Source organism: Rissa tridactyla, chromosome 3, assembly GCF_028500815.1.
Source record: "Rissa tridactyla isolate bRisTri1 chromosome 3, bRisTri1.patW.cur.20221130, whole genome shotgun sequence".
In the NCBI taxonomy this organism is placed as follows: Eukaryota; Metazoa; Chordata; class Aves; order Charadriiformes; family Laridae; genus Rissa; species Rissa tridactyla.
The window spans coordinates 43,758,344-43,782,993 of NC_071468.1; the positions used below are offsets into that span (position 1 = coordinate 43,758,344).

At 37.4% G+C, this 24,650-nt stretch overlaps 1 protein-coding gene across 4 annotated transcripts in view; it reads right to left on the reverse strand.

Annotated features, from left to right (window-relative positions):
- RYR2 (ryanodine receptor 2) overlaps positions 1–24,650 on the reverse strand; it is a 427,534-nt gene that overhangs the window by 255,754 nt on the left and 147,130 nt on the right. For all 4 annotated transcript variants that reach the window (XM_054193733.1, XM_054193732.1, XM_054193731.1 and 1 more), the window contains exons 4-5: positions 14,297–14,317; positions 6,536–6,550 (exon numbers count right to left, since the gene is read on the reverse strand). In XM_054193733.1, the coding sequence (XP_054049708.1) occupies positions 6,536–6,550; positions 14,297–14,317 (36 nt within the window). The remainder of the gene's footprint in view (positions 1–6,535; positions 6,551–14,296; positions 14,318–24,650) is intronic.

Here is a 24,650-nt window from a genome sequence, read left to right on the forward strand (position 1 = left end):
AGTAAGTATCTGTTGGGCCATGACTGCCCACTGAAAGTCATTGATTTTCAAAATAATCCATTCCTACATAGGATTTGCACAGAACTGTAATTTTTCCACATGTTAAAAAAATAAAATAAATTTTAAAGTTAACAATTGGACTTCTATGGCAAAGACACAACATTCCAAGATGAGATGTGCCACTGAAGTTTTACCAAGTTTCTAGTAATATTCAAATAATAATATTTCAGAAGTCATTACAAGTAAGACTTCTTGGAAGTCACAATCCTGACTAATTCAATCCATTACACCCACAGATTTTTGCACAAATACACGAGTGGCATTATAATGCAAAGAAGTTTCTAACAACCACATTATTTATTATGAATCTTATTTGCTTTATGTTTTTGATTTCCAATCTTCAGAGTAATTTCTAAGTTGGACAATATGTTCCCTGAAGAAAACCAGGCTGGAGAAATACACGTTTGTGTTCAAATTAGAATTTATCCATTGAAGTTCTACAAACTATGCCATTCAGGAGTATCAATTGTATGAACGCAAAACTATTCTTATTTTATCCTCCAAGAATTTGGGATTTAGAATAAGACTTGAACAGCCTTCAGAACTGGTAAACATTACAGTAAAAACATTGAGGTTGAAAGAATATAGGGCAAATTCACACTGCTTGTGAAAATTTCATATAACCTGCCCATCTGTAGTCTAATATTTCTGCAGCTGGAATACAAGACTAATTCGGAGTCATCTCATTACCCAAAAGCCATTGCTGAAGCAAAGGTAATTCAGAATACAACAGCAGCAATTAGAGCTGAAGAAATTAGCATTCAAAATATATAAACAGCTTTCAAGTTCAATGCATTGTTAGACCAGCAATGGGAATAGACTACTAAGATCAGAGCTGCTTAATTTGATGTAAAGAGTGTTAACTTGAAACAAAAGTAAAGAAGGAAAACCAGTTAAAATTGGGAAATATTTATTTTCCTTTTTTTCTTCATAGAAATAGGATTAGAATGCCAAAAAGAACTTAAAAATTACAACCTACAAGCTATCTAGTAAAACGTGCAAATGATGGAAGCTGCGTAACAAGAAATATTTATAATTAGATTGACCAAAAATGTATATATTTTACTGCAAATACTAATCCTGCAGTAAGATATGCTACACATAACCCAGCAAGCCCTTCATATCTGTATAATTTTGTATTCACACAACTGCCAGATGTAAAGACATGCAATCATCTGACAGGTAAAAACAGGTATTTCATCGGCATTAATTCACACAGTAGCACTTGCACCACTGTGCCTGTGGCTGCTTTGCTACATCGGTGGCCATACGTGGGAAACTGCAGGAAATTAATCATGGTAACATTGAAGTGTTTTGGAGACATTTGTGCTTCTGGGAATCTCACTTACAATGAGAATTTTTACAGACTAGTGAATATCCTGTGGCATCCAAGGAGATTTTGAGTAAAATAGCCATTACCTTTCCATTCTTTTCACGAGAACAGACTTATTTCTACTACAGAAAACAATTCTTAGACCAATGAGTACTCTACTGCAAGCAAATGCCAACGTTTCTTTGCTGACTTTTTCTTCACAGGTCAACACAATCTCCAAATGTATGAAAAGCAAGAAAACTATGAGCTTCAGGGAAGTACCAGAGAAAGACAAGCATGTGAAAGCACGTAACTAAACAGGATAGTTATTTCAGCGTTTTGTGCGTGTACAGACAAAGCTTTCATAACATTGTCATTTTTCAGAAATATAATGCTTGAGAAAGCATGAAAACCACTGCATTTAGCAGGTGGCTATTCACATGCTAGTTCTAGTAACCCATGAAAGCAATTTAAAAATACTGAATGTGTCACAGGTAAACAGGAATTGAAGCACGCTCTCTAGAAAATCATACAAGATAACACGGTGAGTTTTTAAAAACTACATAATGGCTTTTCCTGCCTCATTCCATGATGAATTCATAACAGCAGAACGGAATTTGTGGCACATGCTGTAGTGAAAATGACATTACAAAGACTAGATTGTAAGGAATTACAGTTTTGATGGATTTAAAAAACAATTTTTTAAAAATCAAGTTAAACAATAAGCTATAAGACGTGGGTTGTAAATCCTTCAAAAATGCAATCCATATAATTTACAATAATGTTAAATTATGACCTAATTGCAGCCATCTGCTTAGCCTGCTCTTTCACCTGTGCCCCAGACCCAACTATAGGAAACACCAGCCCAAACTGTCTAGATGGAACTTAGGACCACTCAGTATTGCTCTGAATGGGTTTCTAAAAAAAGTACTGCACAACTATTTTCATGGCACAGAAAATTTTTAACATGTGAGAGCAGCTGTACAGTAAAAGAAGCAACACGCTCCCTGTTTTTCTTCACAAACACATCCCAAGGCAAATACTGCAAGATAAAGTTAAAAGTTTCAAATAGGACTTTTAGTGGCTATTTCACATGTACACATCAGGACAGAGTGAAACAATGCCCTTTAAAGCACTGACTACTTACACTTCATTAAAATGGAGCAAGCCTCTGAAACAAAGCCTAAGTTAACACTTTATTGCCAAAGTCAACTGGGAAATCAATGTTTACTGAATTTATTGTTGTGACAGACTTAAAGTGCACCCACCAGTGATGGAACCTTCTCAAAGTCCCTTCCCTGGGACTCCCATCGGGGTTGTCAAATTTCCCATTCAGCGGCAGTCATTACATTCTGAAATTCTGTTTTGATCCAGGAATCAAATAGGAAATGTGGGTCTAATCACAAGTATTGTCTTGAAAAAAATCAACTACATGCATTATGAGTAAAAGTATATTTAGGCCCCAGACTATGCCGTTCCCAGTCAGACATTTCTGTGTCAAAACCAGAGATGTAAGGCTGTTGGTATCAATGCCTTTCTCCAAGAGGCTGACAAAAGGTTTTAAAGCAGCAGGGTAATACAAGTATTTAACCCGATCTGGTTCTTTAGAAGGAAAACTGTGAATGCACAACTAGGAACATGTGCTTTGTTTATATATAATTCTTTAGAGCTTCCTGCATTTAAGCAAATTAAAGGCTCCCATTCAGTAATCTGCAAGATGGAATGAAAAGTATTGAAAGGATGTGAAATGTAGATCTTGAAAGCTTTTGAGACCTCACTTAGGAGAAGGAAAAAATCCATGATGGCAGAATTAGCAATGAAGTGAAAGAAACTGGAAAAAGACTAAAAGTAACTGGGAGGAATAGGAGGGAAGGATGTCCCACAATCTAAAACCATCTCACTACGATTCTACCCATGATGCTACAACAACTTCTGTGGAGGAGAAGATGCTCAAAATATGTTTCCATAGCAATGTAAAAACTACTCATCTATTAATTTCATTATTAATATGTAATTTTTAATCTGTTCCAGACCAATGCTGATGAAGGCCAGTATTTCTCTAAAAACAGCAGTGATGATGCAATCCTACAAGCTGACTAGAAGTGGAGACCACCACAGGTAAGTGTTCGATGAGACCTCTTACTCACCACAACTATATCACTGTCTAAATCTTTTCACACTGAACCCAACCTTCAGATGACTAAGAAGAGCTTCTTTCTAATACTAGGCAACAGCCAGCTGGAAAACACAGGAAGGCTCATTCTCTTAGTATCAGCATGATCAGGAACAGCTTATGAAAAGCTAAAAGAATTTCATAATAACAAAACACAAACTCATATTAATTTAGCCTAAGGCAACTGAACAGCCAGTGGAGACTAAAAGGCACTTTTGGACAGTAATTCAGCCCACCTAAAATCTGAGAAACTCTTTGATGATACCTATGCTCCTGCTTGTGGTTACACAGGGACCTTAGGATATCCATGGCTTAAAGTCAGGCATTTCAGTTCTGTGGGATGAAAGCCAGCCAAAGAGTCCAGAAAAACCCAAGCAGTGGTGAAAACAGAATGTGCGGAAACAGGCTGAGCCATTGCAGAACTTGTGAAGTAACCCTGGAACAGAGCTAGAAGGCTTGTGAGACAAGATTAGTCAGGCAAAACTAAGCAATTCACACGTGGAATAGCAATGCTGGGAAATTACATCTCCAGCAGCATTAGAGAATTTAAAAATGCAGTAAAGACTACAAACAAAGCTACAGAGTGTGAGCCAAGCAGTTTTACACGTTCTTCTGGCTTACAGAAGTATCCATTTTCTTTAAAAATCTTGACACAAAAAAAGACAGAATTTCTTTTCCAAAGTAACAGCATCCTGGCCCAGAAGCCTTGAATTTTTCTACCAAAAATGCTAATGAGACCCTTCTGCAATTACTGTGCTCTTGGGCTGCCATTTCCAGTGGTTGGCAACAAGCCCACAGCATTCAGTTGCTTACAATTTAAAGATGCAAAGTAAATGAATACACTGACATGCAGCATTGTGATAATACATTCCTTCACCCCACTTGTACCAAATAACAGCAACACCAAAGGGCAAATTCAAACCAGTCTAAAACCTCTTTGTTTGTCTCACTGTAGCCTGTATACCATGCTACAATGGAATAACAAACAGGGAGTTGAACCTCACAAGACATTACATACGCTATACATATTGTTGTCTTTACACCTTACTTTTAAAACACTATTTAATCAATCGACTTTTATTCATGGAATTCACTACAAAACAGTAAGCGCTGCAAAAATTCAGGTATGACTGACGACTCTGCTGGTACCTACTCTTAGATAATGATGACCCCTGTGATGAAAAAAAAAAAAAAAGAAGAAAAAAAGAAAAAAGAAACAAAACCAAACCTCTTTCATTGACACGATCAGCAGTTACCTCCTATTTTACGTGTAGTGCCAAACCAAAGAACAGAAAAAAGAGTTTAGCTAACCTATATGTTTGCTAAGGATGTCTTCTTTAAAAGCTGCATAACAATGCGTAATTATGCTTTATATAAATATACAAAAATCTGAACCTGAATAAATCAACTGGCCAATAAAAATCATGAGTATGTCTTATTCAGTTAAGAACACAGAGATATTTTACTATCTATGTTAAAAAGATTGGAACCATTGGTAATGATGATAAACCTTCGTGGAGCACCATGCTAAATGATCCCAATTTTGTTAATATTGACCTGTAGTAAGGCAGAATAAAATAGCCACATAATTAGAAACACTTCAGATATACCTCATGATTAATATTTCCAATACTACATTTATGTTATCACTTTCCCAGCAATGGGTAACTTCACATCAATGAAAAGCAGATAACACCACTGAAAAGAAATCAAAAGTAAATAATATCGATCATCTGTTTCCAGCCTTCTCCGTAAAACAAACATTTATATTTATGGCTGAGGCAATACCTCCATTACAAACTCCTACTTTCAAGCACATTCAGCAGTCTGGATAAAAATTGCCCAAGAGGATAAAATTTATCAATTTCTCCCTTAGCCTAGTGAAGATTTCTCTTCCCCCGTACTCCTCCTCCTTCACTGCATAGCAGATAGAAGGAATTAATAAAAATCTTCCTGGTTATTTTAGAGCTAAATAAGTGGAGGAGGGAGGCATTTTTCACAGGTTAAGGATTGTGCCTAAGCCTTTTCTGTTGCTGTACGATACAAGGAATGTGAATCATCCTTGTCATTTGAGAAAGAAACTCACAGATAAAGAATAGGACCGACAGCCAAGTGGGAATAAAAGATGGATCAGCAGAGGAGTCATGCTAAGAAAATTTCTCTGACATCATTAAATCCAGCCCTTAAAATAGCACTGCTTATCTAGCCCAGAATTCCTCCCTTTTGGAGAGTGACAATGAAGCAAGACCATACCATAGAACAGCAAACTCTTAGGGGATGAAAACCAGTAAACAAATCGTTTTAGAAGATGAATTGAGAATAGACATCGATAATTAAAGCAAAAAGTAGAAAACAGATAACCAACACATCTTGGCTAAAATCACAGACAATTATTCAAAATGTTTGGAGGTTCACCAAGTGCCTTGTCATAGTTTTAATAAATAGAAAAAAAAAAAAAAAAAAAAAGCCCTGAGAGGCAGAGCTCCTGCACATGGTTAGCAGCTGCTGACCTGAGGCAGCAAAGGGCCACTGATCCTCAGCCCAAGGACTCCCCACTGACCCCACTGAGACACCACACCATCACAACAGCAGTCTTGTGACAGAAGAAACAGTGTGCTGTCCCCACTTTCTAAAATGCCCAAATGTTTTACTGGTATTTTTGTTATTTATTCGTTTCTCAAGATTTCTTATTTACCAGGTAGTGTTGCATTCTCACTGAAACGGTGAGGATAAATTGAGAATTGGAGAAGCCGGCACAGAGTCCTCTTTCCACAGGTGCCTGCCTTCGGTCCTTCATGATCTAAATAAACCATAGCCCCAATCCCAACTAGAGTCACTGTGGTTTCTAAAACTAAATTTTTACAAAATTCAGTATGTGCTATTTTAGTGAAGGCAAGTTTGATGCTGATGTTAAAAATAAAGAAAAAGAATGATGAAATTAACTGTAGGAGTTCACAGAAAGTATAATACTAAATGTTTAACTTGCTTACCTTCATCATAAATTTCTGTAGAGCCATGAGAAGGGGAAAAAAAGAGAAAATGTGAAATGAATATTTGCTTTCAGGTGCTTAAAAATGGGATTTGTTTCCCCTGAAAAAGTGAGTGGGATACACAGAACTACAAACCACATTTAAAAGGAACATTTATCATTACAATTAGCATAATTATAGCTCGTGCTAGAAAGCAAAACAGCTGCTCAGAACAAGGCTTCATCTTTTTTTAATGCAATAGTTTTCTCAGATTTTTTTTATTTTTAATTTAAATAATATAGCACATCAAATACTTATTGCATAAAGATAAAACAGTACAGGTAAAACAGGAGCCATGCCTGATCATCTTAAACAACTTCCTCTGCAGATAGTTTCTAACTAAGTACAATGCGAGTTGTAAAGTCCTGCATTCAAAGCGCAGTGCTGGAGAGCAACACCACTGTTGTAGTAACCCATCCTATGTGAATGCATAGCAAATTAAGAAAATTAAACATTATTAATATTTGATGCAGTGGTTAAAAAAAAAATAATTCAGTACCACATGACTGATGTCAGAAGATGGTGGAAATTTTTAGGTTATTGTCATGGAGGTGCTCAAGAATAAAAGGAGAGTGATAGGTTATGCTACATGCAGTGATTTGTTTGTGAGAGTTCTATGGGCACCTTTTCCTCTTTTGACCTCATCAGTTCATGTTTTGATATCATGAAGTTTGAAGCTGAGGACTGAAATTTGGCAGCAAATCTCTATTCCACATGAAAAGAGAGTCAAACTGGAGAGCTTCCAAGCAAGACTGGGTGCTTTCATGCTTTAATTTCATACACGCTTTTAAAAGAGAAGTATCTGTTCTCAAAGATGTACAAGATGTTCTAGCTTAAAAAAAAAAAAAAAAAGGTATAATCTAATCATCTCAAAATGTTCAAAGACTTCTCTCCTTAAAAGCCTTCTAGGTCTATTTGGTAGTTAGACATTTCGAAACAAATTGACCAAAATAAAGATCATGCACCCTTGTCCACCATCCCCATAAAGCAAGGATTTAAAATATAGCATGATCATTTTGGCATTACTATTCATCCCATTTCTTGTTACCCCAATATTTTGTTTGCTTTTACTGGGTGGCTCCAGAAGCTAACCAGAAGGCTTTGCTGACCTGTCTACAGTAGTGTTTGTGTGTAAATTCATTAATACAGAAACAAGTTAATTACATGATTAATTCTAATATAACCTTTCCTATATCTGTCAATACTGAATTTCATTTGCCATCATCCTGTCAGTTTATCAAGGAGATTAGATCCATCAAAGACCTCAGTCTCTTCCAGCTGTCATTCATCTATGAAATTTTATTCTGACAACTATGCAACCCCACTGCTTTTTCCATATTACAAGTACATTAAACAACAGTCCTTCTGTGAAACCTGATTTATTTTAACTACTTGACTGTAATCTCTTAACTAGCGTCAAATTAAAGTGAATAGCTTATCTCTTCCCTTGATTACTAAAATGATACAACAGCTTCTTGTGCTGGATTTTTTGGAAGACCAGATTTAACAATCCATTCCCTTCAGTTGACATATTAAATGAACTGTAACAAATGAGAGAGAAACAATTGTCATGTGTTTACATCTGTCATACCATGTTCTTTAGAGTTACTCTGGTTCCTTAATAATTTTGAAGATGATTTACATGTCATTCTTAGAGACAGAAAGTGCCATGAACAGCCTCCCTCAAGCTAGAAAACCTGAAAGACAACAGTGGGTGAGGGAAGTCTGAACAGATATATCCACCTACTGCTTCAAAACCACCAGGGAGAAAATTTAATTGTTGTAAAAATGCTTTTTCTTCATGGCAAACACCTGAATGCACATTTTGTCCACGAATGTGAAGAGAATGCCCCTGTGAAACTTCAGGCCAAGCCTGAGAAGCTACGTGCCATGAACTGTGACGGCCTCAGCTGCCCAGCTACCAGCAAATGGATGGGGCAGAGGGTTCCAGGTACTCCTATCACATGCTTCTGCAAGAACATTCTCCGAGGTTTTTAGACTAAATCCCTTCTTAGCTAAAGGCGAATGCTTACTTTGAAAAACATTCACTCTCAGCTTGGAAAAAAAAAAACTAACAACAAAAAAAACCAAAAAAAACCCACCCTGAAGCAAAACAACAGAAATTACACACTTCAGGTAGACAACAGGCTATTGTTGCACAAGAAATGTCTCCAACTCATACTTTGCAGAGGGAAGAACTTTCTGCTCCTTCACACTTACTCTCTGTACCTTGTCACGACAGAGCACATGAGTTCCTGGACTAACACTAGCAATTCAGAATGCATATCTGAAAATTAAACAGACAGAACAGACCTATAACTTGAAATTTCTTAATTTCATTCTACTTGAATGAATTTCATACTCTTGAAACGTATTGCTTACCAAACACTAACACTGAAGTGTTAAAGTGATAAAAAGACAGACTGACACAGCCAGCTGAAGAGCTGACCAGCTACGAGCTAAGTACAGAACACCAATATTGTATCAGACACTGAAGTTCAAGAATCCACTGGAGGTTCTCTACTGAGCATTCAGAAGCAAGGTAATAACTGTTCTTCTGACGTACTTCTGGACTACAAATAAGTGTCTGTTAAATCTCGTCCTACTGAAATCAATGCAAATTTGATGACTAAATGCATCAGAGACACCAGTTCACCTTTAGAATTCACTTGTTCAAGAAATCGGAATGTGCTGCAAGTTTTACATAAACCTGTTTCTCTGGCATACAATTTTCTCATAAGTTATCCTGAGAGGTAGGACTGGTAACTGAATGTAACCAACAACTGGATAATTATATTCCACTGACTGAAGTCATCAGCTGCATATGCTATCTCATCTTTTGCGAACAAATGCCTATATGAGTGCTCAATGCCATACAAATGTCATCCTTGTGGAGGAGCTAAACTCAGCACTCAGCAGCCAGATTACCTGTATGGCTTGGAACATGACTTTTTAAAAAAAAAAACCACAAAAACAATAAAAAACCTTTGCAGGATTTCAAATTCATAGATTTGAGGCACACCACACCTATCGTTCTACCCGTCATCCTAACCCTAACTGTTCTCTCACTCTAAAAAGAAAATAAATAACTAAATAAAATGTAAAACCTATTGAAGCCTTATCGAGGACACTAAGACTGTGTTGTTAATGTAAATATTTACAGCTGTTTGGGGCTATTATATTATTTCATTCCCTGGACAGCTTTTGGGTAGCATGACTGGGATTCTATGATATCACTTACTATGATTGTTCAAAACCCTCCTAATTTATCATAATCTCACCTTAATTGTTGGGCTCTCTGGCTAGATGAAAAAAGCAAAACAGCAATGCTATTTTACTTGCAATTCTTGCCAAGTTTAGTTTTAAAATCCATTTAATTTAGAAATTATCTCCTGACTATATCTCTCGTACTATTCATGTAGTATTGTATCTGCTTACACAGAAATATCAGATCTTTACACTAACCTAATCAAGGAGTATTGAAAACAAGTAAGCTGAAAGTAGACGGTTTGCTGCAATTCACAGTAATTACTATTGATACACAGAACACAGCTTGAAGTTCTCAGATCTATAACGTGGACTGAAGGAGTGATACCAAAGGAATCCTAGTATACAGCTGGAAATGCTAGTATTCTATTAAAATAAGTTTCAGTCAGATTCGCATACAGATTTCTTCTGGAAAGAAAAAGCATACTTGGAAAATGTTTGTATTACTTTCTCTTGATGATGTGAATTAGACTCGGGCTGCAATTAGCATCTGCTACAATTTATACGCTAAGGATGGAACTGCAGATGTGGTTGAATCTGTAGCTGTAGGTGAGGCATTTTAAGCAGTATTTCCACAGTCACTCCATTTCAATATGCCTGTGCATTTAACATCATACATTGCTATCTCCTCCTATTTTTCCCTCAAGATCTGTATGAAAATAACTGAGTGTTCCTATGTTAAGGCTGCTGATAGTACTCCCCACATTGAGTTACCTCTGCAGTCTATGCTATATCTAAAATTTGAATGCAAATACTTTAAACAGGGGGATCAAATATTGGTGCACAACTAGCATATTTCTCCACCCTAGTAATCTGAAAAACAAATCTATATTTAAGTAAATGAACTTAGTGTGAACAAAAAATTCTCAAAAAAAGTCCTTAGATAATTCATTTAATTATTGAAAATCACACTGATTATAAAGCATGGATGTGCAATTAATTACTTTAATGGCACTGAAGACGTATTACTGCAACCAATTGTCTTGATGAAGCTGTGTTTTGCGGCTCACTCCAAACTCTACAGCAACCCTAGCTTGTTCATCTAGTCAAAATGCACTTGTTCTTGTTATATTTATGCAGCCCACACTATCCTCAAAGCCAGAATTTATTCACTTCTCAATCCAGAGGTCTCTGTAATGAAAGCAATTATTTTGAAGTGTCAAAACCGTGTTTCCTTACTCTGCAAGCTTCTTTTCTCCAAAGAAACTGAAAACTAGTTTTACAAATGGCATAAAACTGATCTAACAGTAACTATTTGAGGTAAAAAGAAAATGATTAGCCATTACCTTCAGCAGCAGATGTTCCTCTGTCCATTTAAAAGTTACAGGCACCCCTACAATGTTATATTTACCACAGCTTTGCCATTAGCCAATGTAAGGATGAAAATCCTTGTCCCTTGCACCCTAAATTTAACAACCAATACACTTGGTTTCCCTTCAGGTAAAAAGCTCTTCAGAGTTATCTGTTTTGAAAACAATCATTCTTGATGGCTCTTAATGCCAAATTTTCAAAATAATTTACCAACCATATATAGGCAAACATATGAAAAAGGCTAGGTTTTGGAAACCACAGATGCCCTAGAAAATCCCCACTCCTTACAGTGAATTCTGTTACAGTGCTAAGCACTTGTTTTGAAAGTCAAGACAGACATTCAGGTGCTTTTATGAGAACAGAAGTCCTTTAAAAATCAAACCCTTAAAGTATACAGCACCCAACCTGAAATCTCAAATTTGCAAACACACGCAAGTAGTTGCTAATTCACAGCAACAGACGCTTTAAAATTATTTCCCTTATTTCATAAATATATTAAAAGAGGAAAAAAAATGATAGGCAGGTTGAAAGTAATTCCTTTCACCATGTATTACTCAATTTCAGCTTATTCCATTATTATTATTTTCTCTGTAAATAAGATGTATTTGAAATTTAGTAAATCCCTCCAATCAAATGGTGGGTTCACCCCACCTTGCTAGTTTCATTAAAAGCAGAAAAGCCATTTTCAAATATGAAATGGGGGCTGGGAAGGAAAAGGTAAGCCTTGCTTCCATTATTTTTTACATTTGGCAAGATGTCTTAAACTAATCTGTTTGATTCTGCACTGAAGCAGACCTACAAGCCCTCACAGTCATCCCTGCTGAGAGACAAAAGGAAAAAGCCAAAGGTTCAAGGAATATCTTAGGCCCGTTTAATTCTTACCTAGCTTCAACTGCCAGCACATGCCTTACTGTAGAATAAAGATTGTGGAAGAAAATTACCAGAAGAACGATAGTCATTCAACAGGAAAAGCACAGCAGAATTGAAGTAATTCCTTCCAAAATTTTTGTTAGCACACTTTACAGGTTGGAACAGCTCAGAAGTGGATGACTTTAGCTTATGCTTTGAATGGCGTGAAACTGCGTGCAGCTAAGTTCAGTTGCCAATTTGTAGCTAATTTGACGTGAAGCTTGTCTGACTTCGGCTCTGGGCTCAGGCTTCAAGGTGTCCACAGATACGTAGACATAACTGAACACACGTGCATTAATCTTGTGTGTTCTACACTGGAAAATGGCTTATGAATAAATATACGTATTAGAATGAGTTGTCTGCACTCAGTGACAATGCAGCTGTGCAACAGCCAGCCTTCTGCTGCATTCATTCGGTATGTCCACCTGCAGCCCACCATAAGACCTCTGGAAACACTCTGGAATTATAGAGGGGGTTAAAAGCTGCTTTACAGGGCAAACTGAGGCTCATCTGAGAAAGAATGATTTCATATTTTAAGTAAAGCCAGCACCCACTCCATCACCGTCAAATAGGAGGTTGTCTGGATTACAGAATTAGTCTATTAGGAAAAGTCTTTAGCTGATGTAACTTGGAACGAAACGTTTTCATCTGCTGTCATGGGAACCGTTTCCTTTTAAAATGGTTTAAGGACACACTGGCAAGCAGTCTTTCCAAAGCGTAAGATTTTGACATTACTAAATTCTGAATTAAAAAAAAAAATAAATTTAAAAAGCAGATCTGACTTCTATTTATGCAGGTAATACTGTATTTTCCAAGAGCACATTCTTTGAATACTTCAGTCAAAACAAGCCATGTCAGACTGTAACCAATAAACTTCTGGCTGACAATTTTTCATGCATTGGGAAGTGTGACTCTGTACTACTGAACTTCCTTTTTATTGCTGTTTTTCTCTTTATAGTAAAATTCTTTATAGGAATGAAACCACAGAATCTAAAGTTTTAGAACCAAGCCCTCTGACTTGTAATTAAAAAGGTGGTCAAAACGAGAAGATAACCTGACTATCTGTATGGCTTAAAAACATTCCAAATAAATCGATATAAAAATTTTCTGGTTGTCACCAGTCACCAATATCAGATAGCATATCAAATATGCTGTCGTACTGATGCAATTAGCTAAAATTAATACTTAACTACAGTTATTGTTTAATAAATATTACAAACATCTACATATATATGTCACAAGACATAGACATGAATACATGAGTAGAAAGGGTGTTGAATAGCCTAAGCCTCCAGTTAAGGTACTCACCTGCAGAAGTCTCAAGCAAGCTATAATTTGAGTCACTACTTACTATAAACATGTAATAATCACAGACTGAAGTTCTGTAATGTCTGGTTGACATAAAGTGAGATGAGTGCTTTAGCTGTGTTACTGGCCATATACCAAAGGATGTCTGAGGTTTTTTCTGGTCACGTGCAGCTCAATAAAGTATTAAGAAATGAAGGAGGCCTATTATGGTGCAAGCTTTCAGAGAGGCTTCTAACATTTTAAATGTGAACAAACAACTCTACACGTACTTTCATGAGCACTAACTCATACATATGCAGATGTTAAAGATTACATTGGAGAAAAACATACATAAATATGTCCCATACAGGACAGTTATATCAGATACTCAAACAAATATGCATGGTATACACAGACACATTAGGAAAGGCCTTAACAACACATTCAGCAGAGAACTCTGCTCTGGCTTTATTTGCTAAGAACTGGGAATGATTGTTTTATTCTGTAGCAGCTGTTCTCCATCATTAAATATTCTGTATATATATTATTAGCAGCTAGATACAGCATCACACATTATTTATCACTATTAATTATCTCACCGTCATGCATTTTAGGATTACAGTGTCTATACTGGAAAAGACAGGGTGGGTTACAGAATGGAGTTATAACATTAGACAGCAAGGCTCAAAACTGACAGGCAATAATCATACTTTTACATTACACAATACTGCAATCAAATTAAAAGAGAGAAAAGTCACTGTGGTAGCATGAAATTTGGTATGACAGTTCAGGAATGACCAGATCCTACATGACCATGTATTCGCCTCTTTTTTTTGAGCCATGCAAGTTGAAGGGTCATGAACACACAGGGTATCAAAACAGACAGATTAGACTCAGTGGCAACATGAAACATTTGGGATCAAGTGAATAAAAGACAGAATCACATACCCATTTTTCCACATCAACTAGCTGTAGAAAGAAAAAGCAAGAAATCAGTAAATCTTTTTTCCTTAAATACAGCATATCAAAGTCTATTTTGAAGTTAACATTTCACATTTTCGGAAATGTATCTAGTATGAAAGAAAATTTATGACTGAAGTTATTCTCCTGGCATCTCTTCAAAATGCCAATACCTCACTTTTTGTCTTTATTTTATGGGAAGCACTTCAAATTCTGGAAGCCCAAAACGTCCACCTAAATATAAGGTAATAGGCAGGAAATAAAGACCGATGCTGAATTAATTCCACATTGTATTCCGTACCAAGCAGTCAAAAATACAGTTTCCCACAAAACACGTCTCCATTTTCTCTTGAGTAAAGCTCTGTCGTTAAGTGAACATTATTCACTTGAAAAGGATTCGTGAGTGCTATTCAAGGTTTGCTATTTTAATGAACGCCATAAGTATGAAAGGTAAAATTAGGGGGTACCTGTCAAACCCTGACCCCACAACCTGCAGCGTAAGAGAATATCTTGCATAAGAACACAGAACAGCACACCAAAATGTCATTCATTTTTCCTACAGGGAATGAGGGAATCACTCTGAAAGTTTAAGGTTTTGTATTAACAAAACTGTTTCAAGGTTCTTTAAGGAAACAGATTTTAAATTACTGTCCCTAAAAAGTTTTTGGACCATCTTACAGTCTCAGAAAGGATTGAGAATATCTACCAGAACACATTTCAGCTACTAAACAGGTTAGTATGGCACTACCTATTAAAAACCTGGTTGGCACCAACAGGCATATATCTGAAGTAGATTTGTGTCTGGACTTAGCACAGAAAACACAGCAGCATATCAAGCCTTCTGCGGCTTTACTGCAGGTACTCATTGACCTTTTATTAGAAGATGCCACATGAAAGTTTAGCAATAATTTAAGATAGCTTAGCGCAAGCCATGAGCAGTTTTCAAAACCAGTAGTATTTAGATTCCAACTTACTTGTGAAATTACTGTAGTAATAAAAGGCAATGTATTTAGTTTTCATTTATTATAATAGTTTTATTCAAAGTAAATTTTCTCGCTTTTTTCATATCCATTTCAATTAAAATGCAGTTTTATATTTTCAATATTGTTCAGTCCTGCTAGCACACAAAGGTTAGAAAACACCATCTGAACTCTCAACTAATTAACATGAAACACGTATAAGCATTTGTTAATTTGAGAATTCCTACTCCTCTCCTGAGATTTGGACTGCATTTAGATTTATAACAGAAATTCTGTGATTTGCCTCTTCTTTTTTTTAATAATCTTTACTGCAACTTTTGTTATCAACCCCAGCCACAGAAATCCCTCCTAAAAACACTTAGTGTTCTAAAACAGGTGCAGTGTAGGAAAAGATAACAATAAGATGTTGCTAAGTTAGAAAATCAAGCAATGATTTATTTCTAAATGCAAAAATACAACTACAATGTCTTTAAAAAAAAAAGGAGTAAGTAATACCTAAGTTTGATTCATGTTTTTCATTTATTATCTTGCTTTTGATACATCTTTTGTTTTGTTAAAATTATATGTGCACTGAGAACATAGCATTACAAGCAATTTGTGTGACAATGCTAGAAAGAGCTGAATTGATTCACACTTTATTGTCCTGCTTTGAGCTCTCACTGTCCCAAAACATAAGTGAATAGGGCTGCCACAATTGATGTCAGAAACTCAAAGCTCGACATACATTATCAGTTGTACAATCAAGTGCCTTATAATCACTGAACTGTCCATTTATTTTATTTTCATGGACACCAATTAGCTTCAAGAATCAAGTGCAGTACTTGCCAAGTATTTATAAATGTACAAACTAAATCGGCATTGGTATACTCATCTTTAAATAGCAACAGGCTTTGGCATATGTCCAAGGCACCTTTATTCAGTAGTCTCTCAGAACAACCACCTGAACATGTACACTTGTCAAACCCTACAACTTGACACCTACATGATGGTCATACGGGAGAGACTACGAATGCATCCAAAGAGGTAGAATTATAGAATCACCTAGGTTGGAAAAGACCTTTGAGACCACTGAGTCCAACCATCAACATAACACTGTCAAAACCACAACTAAACCATGTCCATCAGCACCACATCTACACATCTTTTAAATAACTCCAGGGATGGCAACTCAACCACTTCCCTGGACAGCCTGTTCCAATGCTTGACAACCCTTTCTGTGAAGAAGTTTTCCCTAATATCCAACCCAAACCGCCCCTTACACAACTTGAGGCCCTTTCCTCTCATCTTATCACTTGTTACTTGGGAGAAGAGACACACCTCCACCTCGCTACAACCTTCTTTCAGGTAGTTATAGAGAGTGATAAGGCCTCCTTTTCTCCAGGCAAACAACCCCAGCTCCCTCAGCTGCTACTCATCAGACTTGTGCTCTAAACCCCTCACCAGCTTCGTTGCCCTTCCCTGGACTCAATCCAGCACCTCAATGCCTTTCTTGTAGTGAGAGGCCTAAAACTCAACACAGTACTCAAGGTGAGGCCTCACCAGTGCCAAGTACAGGGGGATGATCACTTCCCTAGTCCTGCTGGCCACACTGTTCCTGATACAGGCCAGGATGCTGTTGGCCTTCTTGGCCTCCCAGGCACAGTGCTTGCTCACATTCAGCCGACTGTCGACCAACACCCCCAGGTCCTTTTCCGCCAGGCAGCTCTCCAGCCACTCCTCCCCAAGCCTGTAGCACTGCATGGGGTTGTTGGGACCCAAGTGGAGGACCTGGCACTTGGCTTTGTTGAGCCTCAAACCATTGCCCTCTGCCCATCAATCCAGCCTGTCCAGATCCCTCTGTAGAGCCATCCTACCCTCAAGCACATCAACACTCCCACACAACTTGATGTCATCTGCAAACTTACTGAGGATGCACTCGATTCCCTTGTCAGGGAATTTTAATAAGGATATTAAAATAGAACTGGCAGCAATACTGAGCCCTGGGGAACACCACTTGTCACCGTTAAACTGGATTTAACTCCATACACCACAACTCTTTGGGCCCGCCCACCCAGAGAGTTTCAATCATACGTTATGTTAACCATGGTCTGAAAGAACAGTACAATCATTTGTCTTATAAAGCACAGTAAATTTTGCCTTGTCACAATGAATCCAAATCCATGGAATTCAGTAACTATTCCTCTTCTGGCCCATCTTCTCTCCTGATCACTAAAGTCATATTGTTTGGAAAAAGAAAACTGTTAGTTAGGTATTTACTAATTTTTCTCACTTTCTTTATCTAAAGACTACCTACCTTCACAATATTTCCTCCAGTAGAAGAAGCAGAATCCACCTTAAAACATATATCCCTCAAATGCAGTATGCTACTTAGAAATATTCCTTCCACATGTATCTGGGTACTCAGAAGACTTTCCCAGAAAAAAAGAACATGACACTGGCTAGCACTAGATATCAAAATTTAGTGGGTTCGTTGCCACCTGACAGTTCTGAATATGGAAAATTACTACCTTGCCATGAGATCACCAGAGTTACCAAAAGGGTGAAGGATACAATGTCTCTAAAATTTACTTGGTGATTGTGGGCTATTTATACTACAATAATTAATCATTTTACAGAAAGCTACTAACTTCAACTTAAAAAAAAAAATATTTCACTGGCCACTGTTCGCAAGTAGCCATCAACATAACTAATTTAAGGAGTAGAAAATATGACACTTCAAAGTAGAGCATAGTGCTTTATAGATACTGAAAAGGCATGGCACACATACATCCGTATGTCTAAGGAATACAGGTAGTGCTATAAGGAGAAAAAACAAGGATGCAAAATTACATTCTAAGAATCAAGCAAAAGATCAAAGACAGCATTTAGAATTACAAAATAATTTCTCATCTTGAACTAGGTAAGAACGCTATACTACAGAGCCTTAATACCTCCCTTAGAATTTCACATAACTGCAGGAAGAAGTCTTGTAAGAAGAACATACAGCCATGATTTAATCATTTACTGCAATGCTAATCCAGAAACTTCAGAGAATGATCTGCATTTTCTGACTTCTCTTCAGAGGCACATTAAGAGCTCCAATATTTTCAGCCAAGCTTTCATTTTAAACGCATTTAATCCAAACTGAAGGGCTGGATTTCCATCAGATAATCCAGCACTACATTAACCATAAAAGCTAGTCAAAACAGCAGGAATGCAGTTCTGTTACCTCTCTTTTCTCTTGTCATAAGGAGTCACGACCTAGATCAGGAGAACTAAAGAGGGACCTTTTCAGCATTATGAGGAATCATTCACAAACTCACTTCTTAAATCTTGACATAAAGCAAGCTCACAGAACATGTGCTGAACGTCCACTGACACAGCAACATTAACTACCAGTGCACACAACAGTAAAGAAAACTACTTCAAGCTGTGCAACAGCCTACAGTTCCATACTCTGGCTTCTGTATTCTGTTTTCTTTCATCTGCTTGAGCAACATAGAAAAAGACTAAGGAATTTTATTCCACACAGTATAGGAGAATCTTAGCTGACCATGGCTAATTACATTATCTACAACTATTTATGAAAACTGCAACAGATATACCACTGTGATCCACAGGTGGGACTGGGACCTGAAATCTCATTGAAACAATGCATTCCAGCTAGTGGATGTTACATCTTCCTCTACGCTTATACTCATTTTTCCGAACTGAAGCAAGAAAATCTTATTAGAAAAATAAGATCTTGTTTTTCTATTTCTCAGATGAGGAAATTGAGAACGTATGTCAGTTTTTACTGACCATCATCTTGAAAAGAAAACTCTTTAGAAAGAAAACACGTTAGAGATCCAATGGTTGTGGTAAGGCTGGGAAAAGGCCTGCCATCTACCTCCAAAATAGGAAACTTGTCCGAGATGATAAAAATGTTTGCTTTTATGCCATACATCCTCACATATCCTCATTCCAAATATGGCACACTCAAAAGAAGAGCCCCTGCGCCAGGCTAGAAATATTTGCTTGTCACGATTCTGTGATTTGAAATAGATAATGACTTTATTCCTATCCTTGCCTCTCCCTGATGATAAGCAGAATGTAAAAATACTGCGCCTGCACGTCTTGATTTTTTCCAGTACTTACATTTGATCAAAGTGCGGTTGATCAAAGCCAAGTTTTTGTGCCTTACTTGAAATGGCCTGCTAACAATCACTTCTGATGATAAATAAGGTGCACTGAGGAGAAACTGACAGCATTTGTTTTATCTGCAAAAGTTTTGCACACACACACGCACTCCCGTTGTAATTCCTGTTCTCCTCTTAGCAGTGTGGCACCTCCAAAAATAGCTGAGAATAGTCAGGATTTTAAGTAGAATAAGCCTCTAAACTGGTAGTCAACAAGGCCATCTGCATGATATAAAGGGTCACACTGCATGAAATGCTTTAAGCTCTACTTCTTTCTCTCCTTTCTCTCTCTTTCTTTGCAGTAAGCAGCATTTACGTTATGCAAATTCAAAGTTTGGAAGGGCAGCCCTTGTAATAAGTACAAGCTACCATTGCTGGACATAACAGCTCTGTCTCTCTTCCTGGCGCACCACTATCTGATGAAGACTTAGCCAAAGAATCTCCAAATAAAATTACTGCTGCAATATTTTGGTACTTCAGTGAGTTACGCCTGGCACCTGTAGACAAACCTTAGAGTAATGAAAACACTCAAATAAACTACAGAAATAAGAAGCTATAGTTTGGACTGTTTGCTCAAAAGTTTGCTTGAAAAAAAAATAATTCTTGCCTTACTGCTTGTCAAAAGAGAAAACTTTCCGGCCAGCGCTAGGAAATTGAAAGAGCTCTGGTTCGTTTCTGACTCTTCCTACATGTGGGGATTCCGTTAGCAAACCTGAAAACATTTTCAGCCTGTCATAGTCACAGCAACTGCTGTTAGCTTTCAGATACATTATTAACTAGGCTACTGTAGTGTAAATCAGAGAGTTAAAACTGTCGAGAGTGCATTTAACTGCCAGTCATCTTATTTTTTTTTTAAGGAAGTACCTTGAGAAGTTGGTTTATTCATTAATATACAGAACACTTACAAAAAGAAATAGGGAGTGTTAACTTTTTCCATTTGCATGAGGGATGAAATTACTTTCCCCCTCCCCCCATGCTGAGAAAATGATAAAGCTGCCAGCTCTCCATGTTATCTTGCTGCTTACTAATACAAAGTAATTAATGAATTCAGACTTTCACAGTTGGAGAGAGATGATTTGAATATCCAAAAATCCACCAGCTACAGTTGCATTCCCATCCCAAAATGCCTCCATTCCTTCCCCACAGCATGGGAAACCTTTTTAGTTCTGTGAGGAAACACATGTTTTTACCATCCCTTAAACGCAAAAGGAGAACTATACATGCAAGACAGTTGCAAGTAATGATTCCTACACACAAGGCCCTTCGGATCAGTGGAGAAGGGCTGTATTTTGCTCCCTTCAGCAAAGACTAGCCCACACACAAAATTAGACAGCAGTTTGCTGGTCAGTGGAACGGAAAGCAGATTTTATTAAAACAAGACACCAGGAGAAGAGATTAATCAGCCATGACTGGATGATTAGACGAGAGTTAATAAGCTCATGATGCAAGTTAGCTGGAACTCTGCCTAACTGATGGGTATCTGCAGGCAGCATTTTCCTGAATAATGAAGTTGTCAAATATTGGAGTAGAGGTTGTGAAATTAAAATTCTTCATATTACAGAAACTGTTTAGCTTAGAATGAACACATGATGTGTGCAATCAAATGCTTTCATTCTCTTAATAAAGTCTGACATGGATTTATGAGTGTACAAATCTGAAAAACTCCTAGCATTAATTACAGTGCTTTACCATAATATAACTGAGACTTTTAAATAAAAGTTAATGGAGATACTTGTTTCATGGCTATTTTCTCATGTTGTCCAGGAATTATTTCTGTCTGTATTTCAGTGCTTTTCTTATGTAATTCGATCGGGGAGAGAAGAGACTGGGACATCTAGAGGAAAACAAGGACATTCTGGAACTAATGTTACTGAAGGAGGAAAGAAAAGTCAGATATCTGTGTCAATAACCAGGCTGTATACTGATCAATCAATTGTGCTCCAAAGTTGATCTTCTGTTGGTAACATGAATGATGCAACAATCTATAAAAACTATCAAACACAGATGTGGAAAAATATGTATCAGATCAAAAATAACAGCATAAATGAAGGAAATAAAGGCTATCAAAAGAGATTTTTTTAAAAAAAAAAATAGGAAAAAAAGCTATTCCAATGCAGAAGAAACAGATACCTATCTTTTCTTGCTGATATATACAGAATCACAGAATCTTCAGAATTGGAAGGGACCTCTAGAGATCATCTAGTCCAACTCCCCTGCTAAAGCAGGATTGCCTAGAGCACATTACTCAGGACTGCATCCAGGCGAGTCTTGAAGATCTCCAGAGAAGGGCACCCCACAACCTCCCTGGGCAGCCTGTTCCAGTGCTCTGTCACCCTCACCGTAAAGAAGTTTTTCCGTGTATTTGAACGGAACTTCCTATGTTCCAACTTGTGTCCATTGCCCCTCGCCCTGTCACTGGGAACCACTGAAAAGAGTCTGGCACCATCCTCCTTCAACCCACCCTTTAGATACTTGTATGCCATAATAAGGTCTCCCCTCAGCCTTCTCTTCTCTGGGCTAAAGAGTCCCAGCTCTCTCAGCCTTTCCTCATAAGGGAGATGCTCCAGTCCCTCAATGATCTTAGCTGCCCTTTGCTGGACTCGCTCCAGCAGTTCCCTGTCCCTCTTGAACTGGGGAGCCCAAAACTGGACGCAGTATTCCTATATATATATGTATACCTATATTTATTATATTTATTACTGACTCTGAAATCAGTTTAAAAATCAGTGTCAGGTTTATATTAGAAAGATAATTAATTCACTGCATATCACTCTATTTATTAAAAACTCACTGAACTATGCATTGCAGCAAAAGAAGTTGATTACACCAAGCTGAAAAACAAATGAAACTTTTAGCTAAGCATTTCCTTACAGACTGAAGTCTTCGCTTAGACACAAGTGAATGTTACGCGTTTGTATCACTCCCTTTAATCATCATCTTCCTGATCTCATTTTCAGGAAGCTCTTTCCAAATCCCAACTACAGTAGGGTTCCTTCATACTTGGGCTCTCTGAATCTGACTTCTTGGTTAGTCTAATCTTGCCTGCAGTCTGAACTGATCCAATATGCCAAAAGAAAAACAGGAGACTGATGGAAATTAAAAATCTGCCCAGAATTAAGAAGCAAGAGTGCTGAAAGTTCCCTTCATGAAATGCAGATAGAATATAAAAAGGAGATGGCCATGAACCAAAAATTGCTAACTGTTTTAAATACATGCAGAATAAGCATGAGATAAAGAATTTAGAAAATGCTTCCTACTGTATTGTACTCAAACCACCAGCTATATTTTTAGCCTCCAAATCCTCAGGAGACTTGCATTTCAAATTACAAGAAAAGCCCCTAAACACTGTCCTATCCACAAAAGGTTTCAAAGAGTGGCCTGTGGTAAAAGACATTCTAAACAAGACAATAGATGCTGGGGGGGGTGTCCAGCAGGAAGAAAGAAGGAGGAGGACAAGAAGGACCAAAAAAAAGAAAAAAAAAAAAGGTCAGAAATGCTTTCCTAAATGTTTTCACCTGTAACAAGAGAAGTTTTGTACTTCGCTGAAACTGTATCAACCATAAATGATCAAATTTTACTGTGAAGATCAACAAATCAGCTTATCCTATTAATCCCTTGCTTGAGCTTTTAAATGTCCTGAAGAGGTCTCTGTGTTAAGGTATTTTCTCTGCTGTTTTACATCAAGCCAGAAAAATCCTGAAATCATCTATGAAAGTGATTTGTATTTCGCTGGAAAAAGTAGGAAAAGGATTTCAGAAGAAATCTCAGCAGAAAGTCTATTGCATGTGCTCTTTCTTGTCTCAACCCATGCCACTCTATTAATGAGTTAAGAATGGACTAGGCAAGCTGGGCAGGTGCAGACATCTGAGCTACAAAAAGGCTAAACAGTGTGCAGCACTGAACTGGAGCAAGTCTTTCTTTTAACTGTCATTTCCACACAAAGGTCTCAGTTCCCTAATAAAGTTTTATTTTCTACTTTGCAGCTTCTTGCAATACTCAGAGTCACAAGAAGCACTGGAGTCTCGTACTTCCTGCAGTAATAGCATATAAGGATGTTTCCTATATGTTATTTTCCTCAGTGGAGAAACACTATAAAAAGGCTGAGCAATGTCAAGTCTGGGTATAGGGAGCGTAGGGCTACAACATCAAGTCAAAATGAGTGGGCTAGTTGTAGCATTCACTGTCTGAAATATGTACCAAAAGATTCAAAGAAATGTGTTAGCACCTTCCAGTATGCAGTCTTCAGCCTGGAGAAGAGAAGGCTCCAGGCAGACCTTATAGCAGCTTTCCAGTACCTAAAAGGGGCTTACAGGAGAGATGGGGAGGGACTCTTCATCAGGGAGTGTAGGGATGGGATGAGGGGTAGTGGTTTTAGACTGAAAGACGGTAGATTTAGATTAGCTATTAGGAAGAAATTCTTGACTGTGAGGGTGGTGAGACACTGGAACGGGTTCCCCAGAGAAGTTGTGATTTCCCCTTCCATGGAAATGTTCAAGGCCAGGCTGGATGAGGCTTTGAGCAGCCTGGTCCAGTGGGAGGTGTCCCTGCCCAGGGCAGGGGGGTTGGAACTAGATGATCTTTAAAGTCCCTTCCAACCCAAACCATTCTGTGATTCTACGAATTATGATACAATCAATTTACAGGTCTTACACACTTAGCTGTGAAACAACAGGACTGTTTTTCCTATCCGAACCTAAGCGCAAATAAAGAGAGTTCACACTCTTTAAGTTTGGTCATGGCATATTCCTCCCAAATTAACAGGAACATTGAGAACTTCTGCCTTGACCTTACAAAATTTGAATGGAACTACAGGATGTTCATCACTCCCCAACAATAGAATAACTTCCTTGAAGAGAAAAAAAAAAATTCGGCAACATAATTATTTCACAAAATTTAGTGAACTACCAAAGTAATCAAGAGACAAGAATACTTCTCATCTGAAATGAATTATTCTCAATATCAAAATACTGAGATTATTGTGTTTAAATCCTTGATTTCTGCATAAAAATCTCTAAAAATATTTTAGCACTTATTAAGCTACCCAATACACTGCATTTACAAGTATAGGAGAGGAAAAGGGATGGAAAAAAAAAAAAAAAAATCGCTGTGCATGAAGCATTTAAATATGAAGTCAATTTCCCTCATATTTTCACTGGGAAATTTAAATGGTAGAATTTCAAAAACCTACTAAACACCATTCATTAA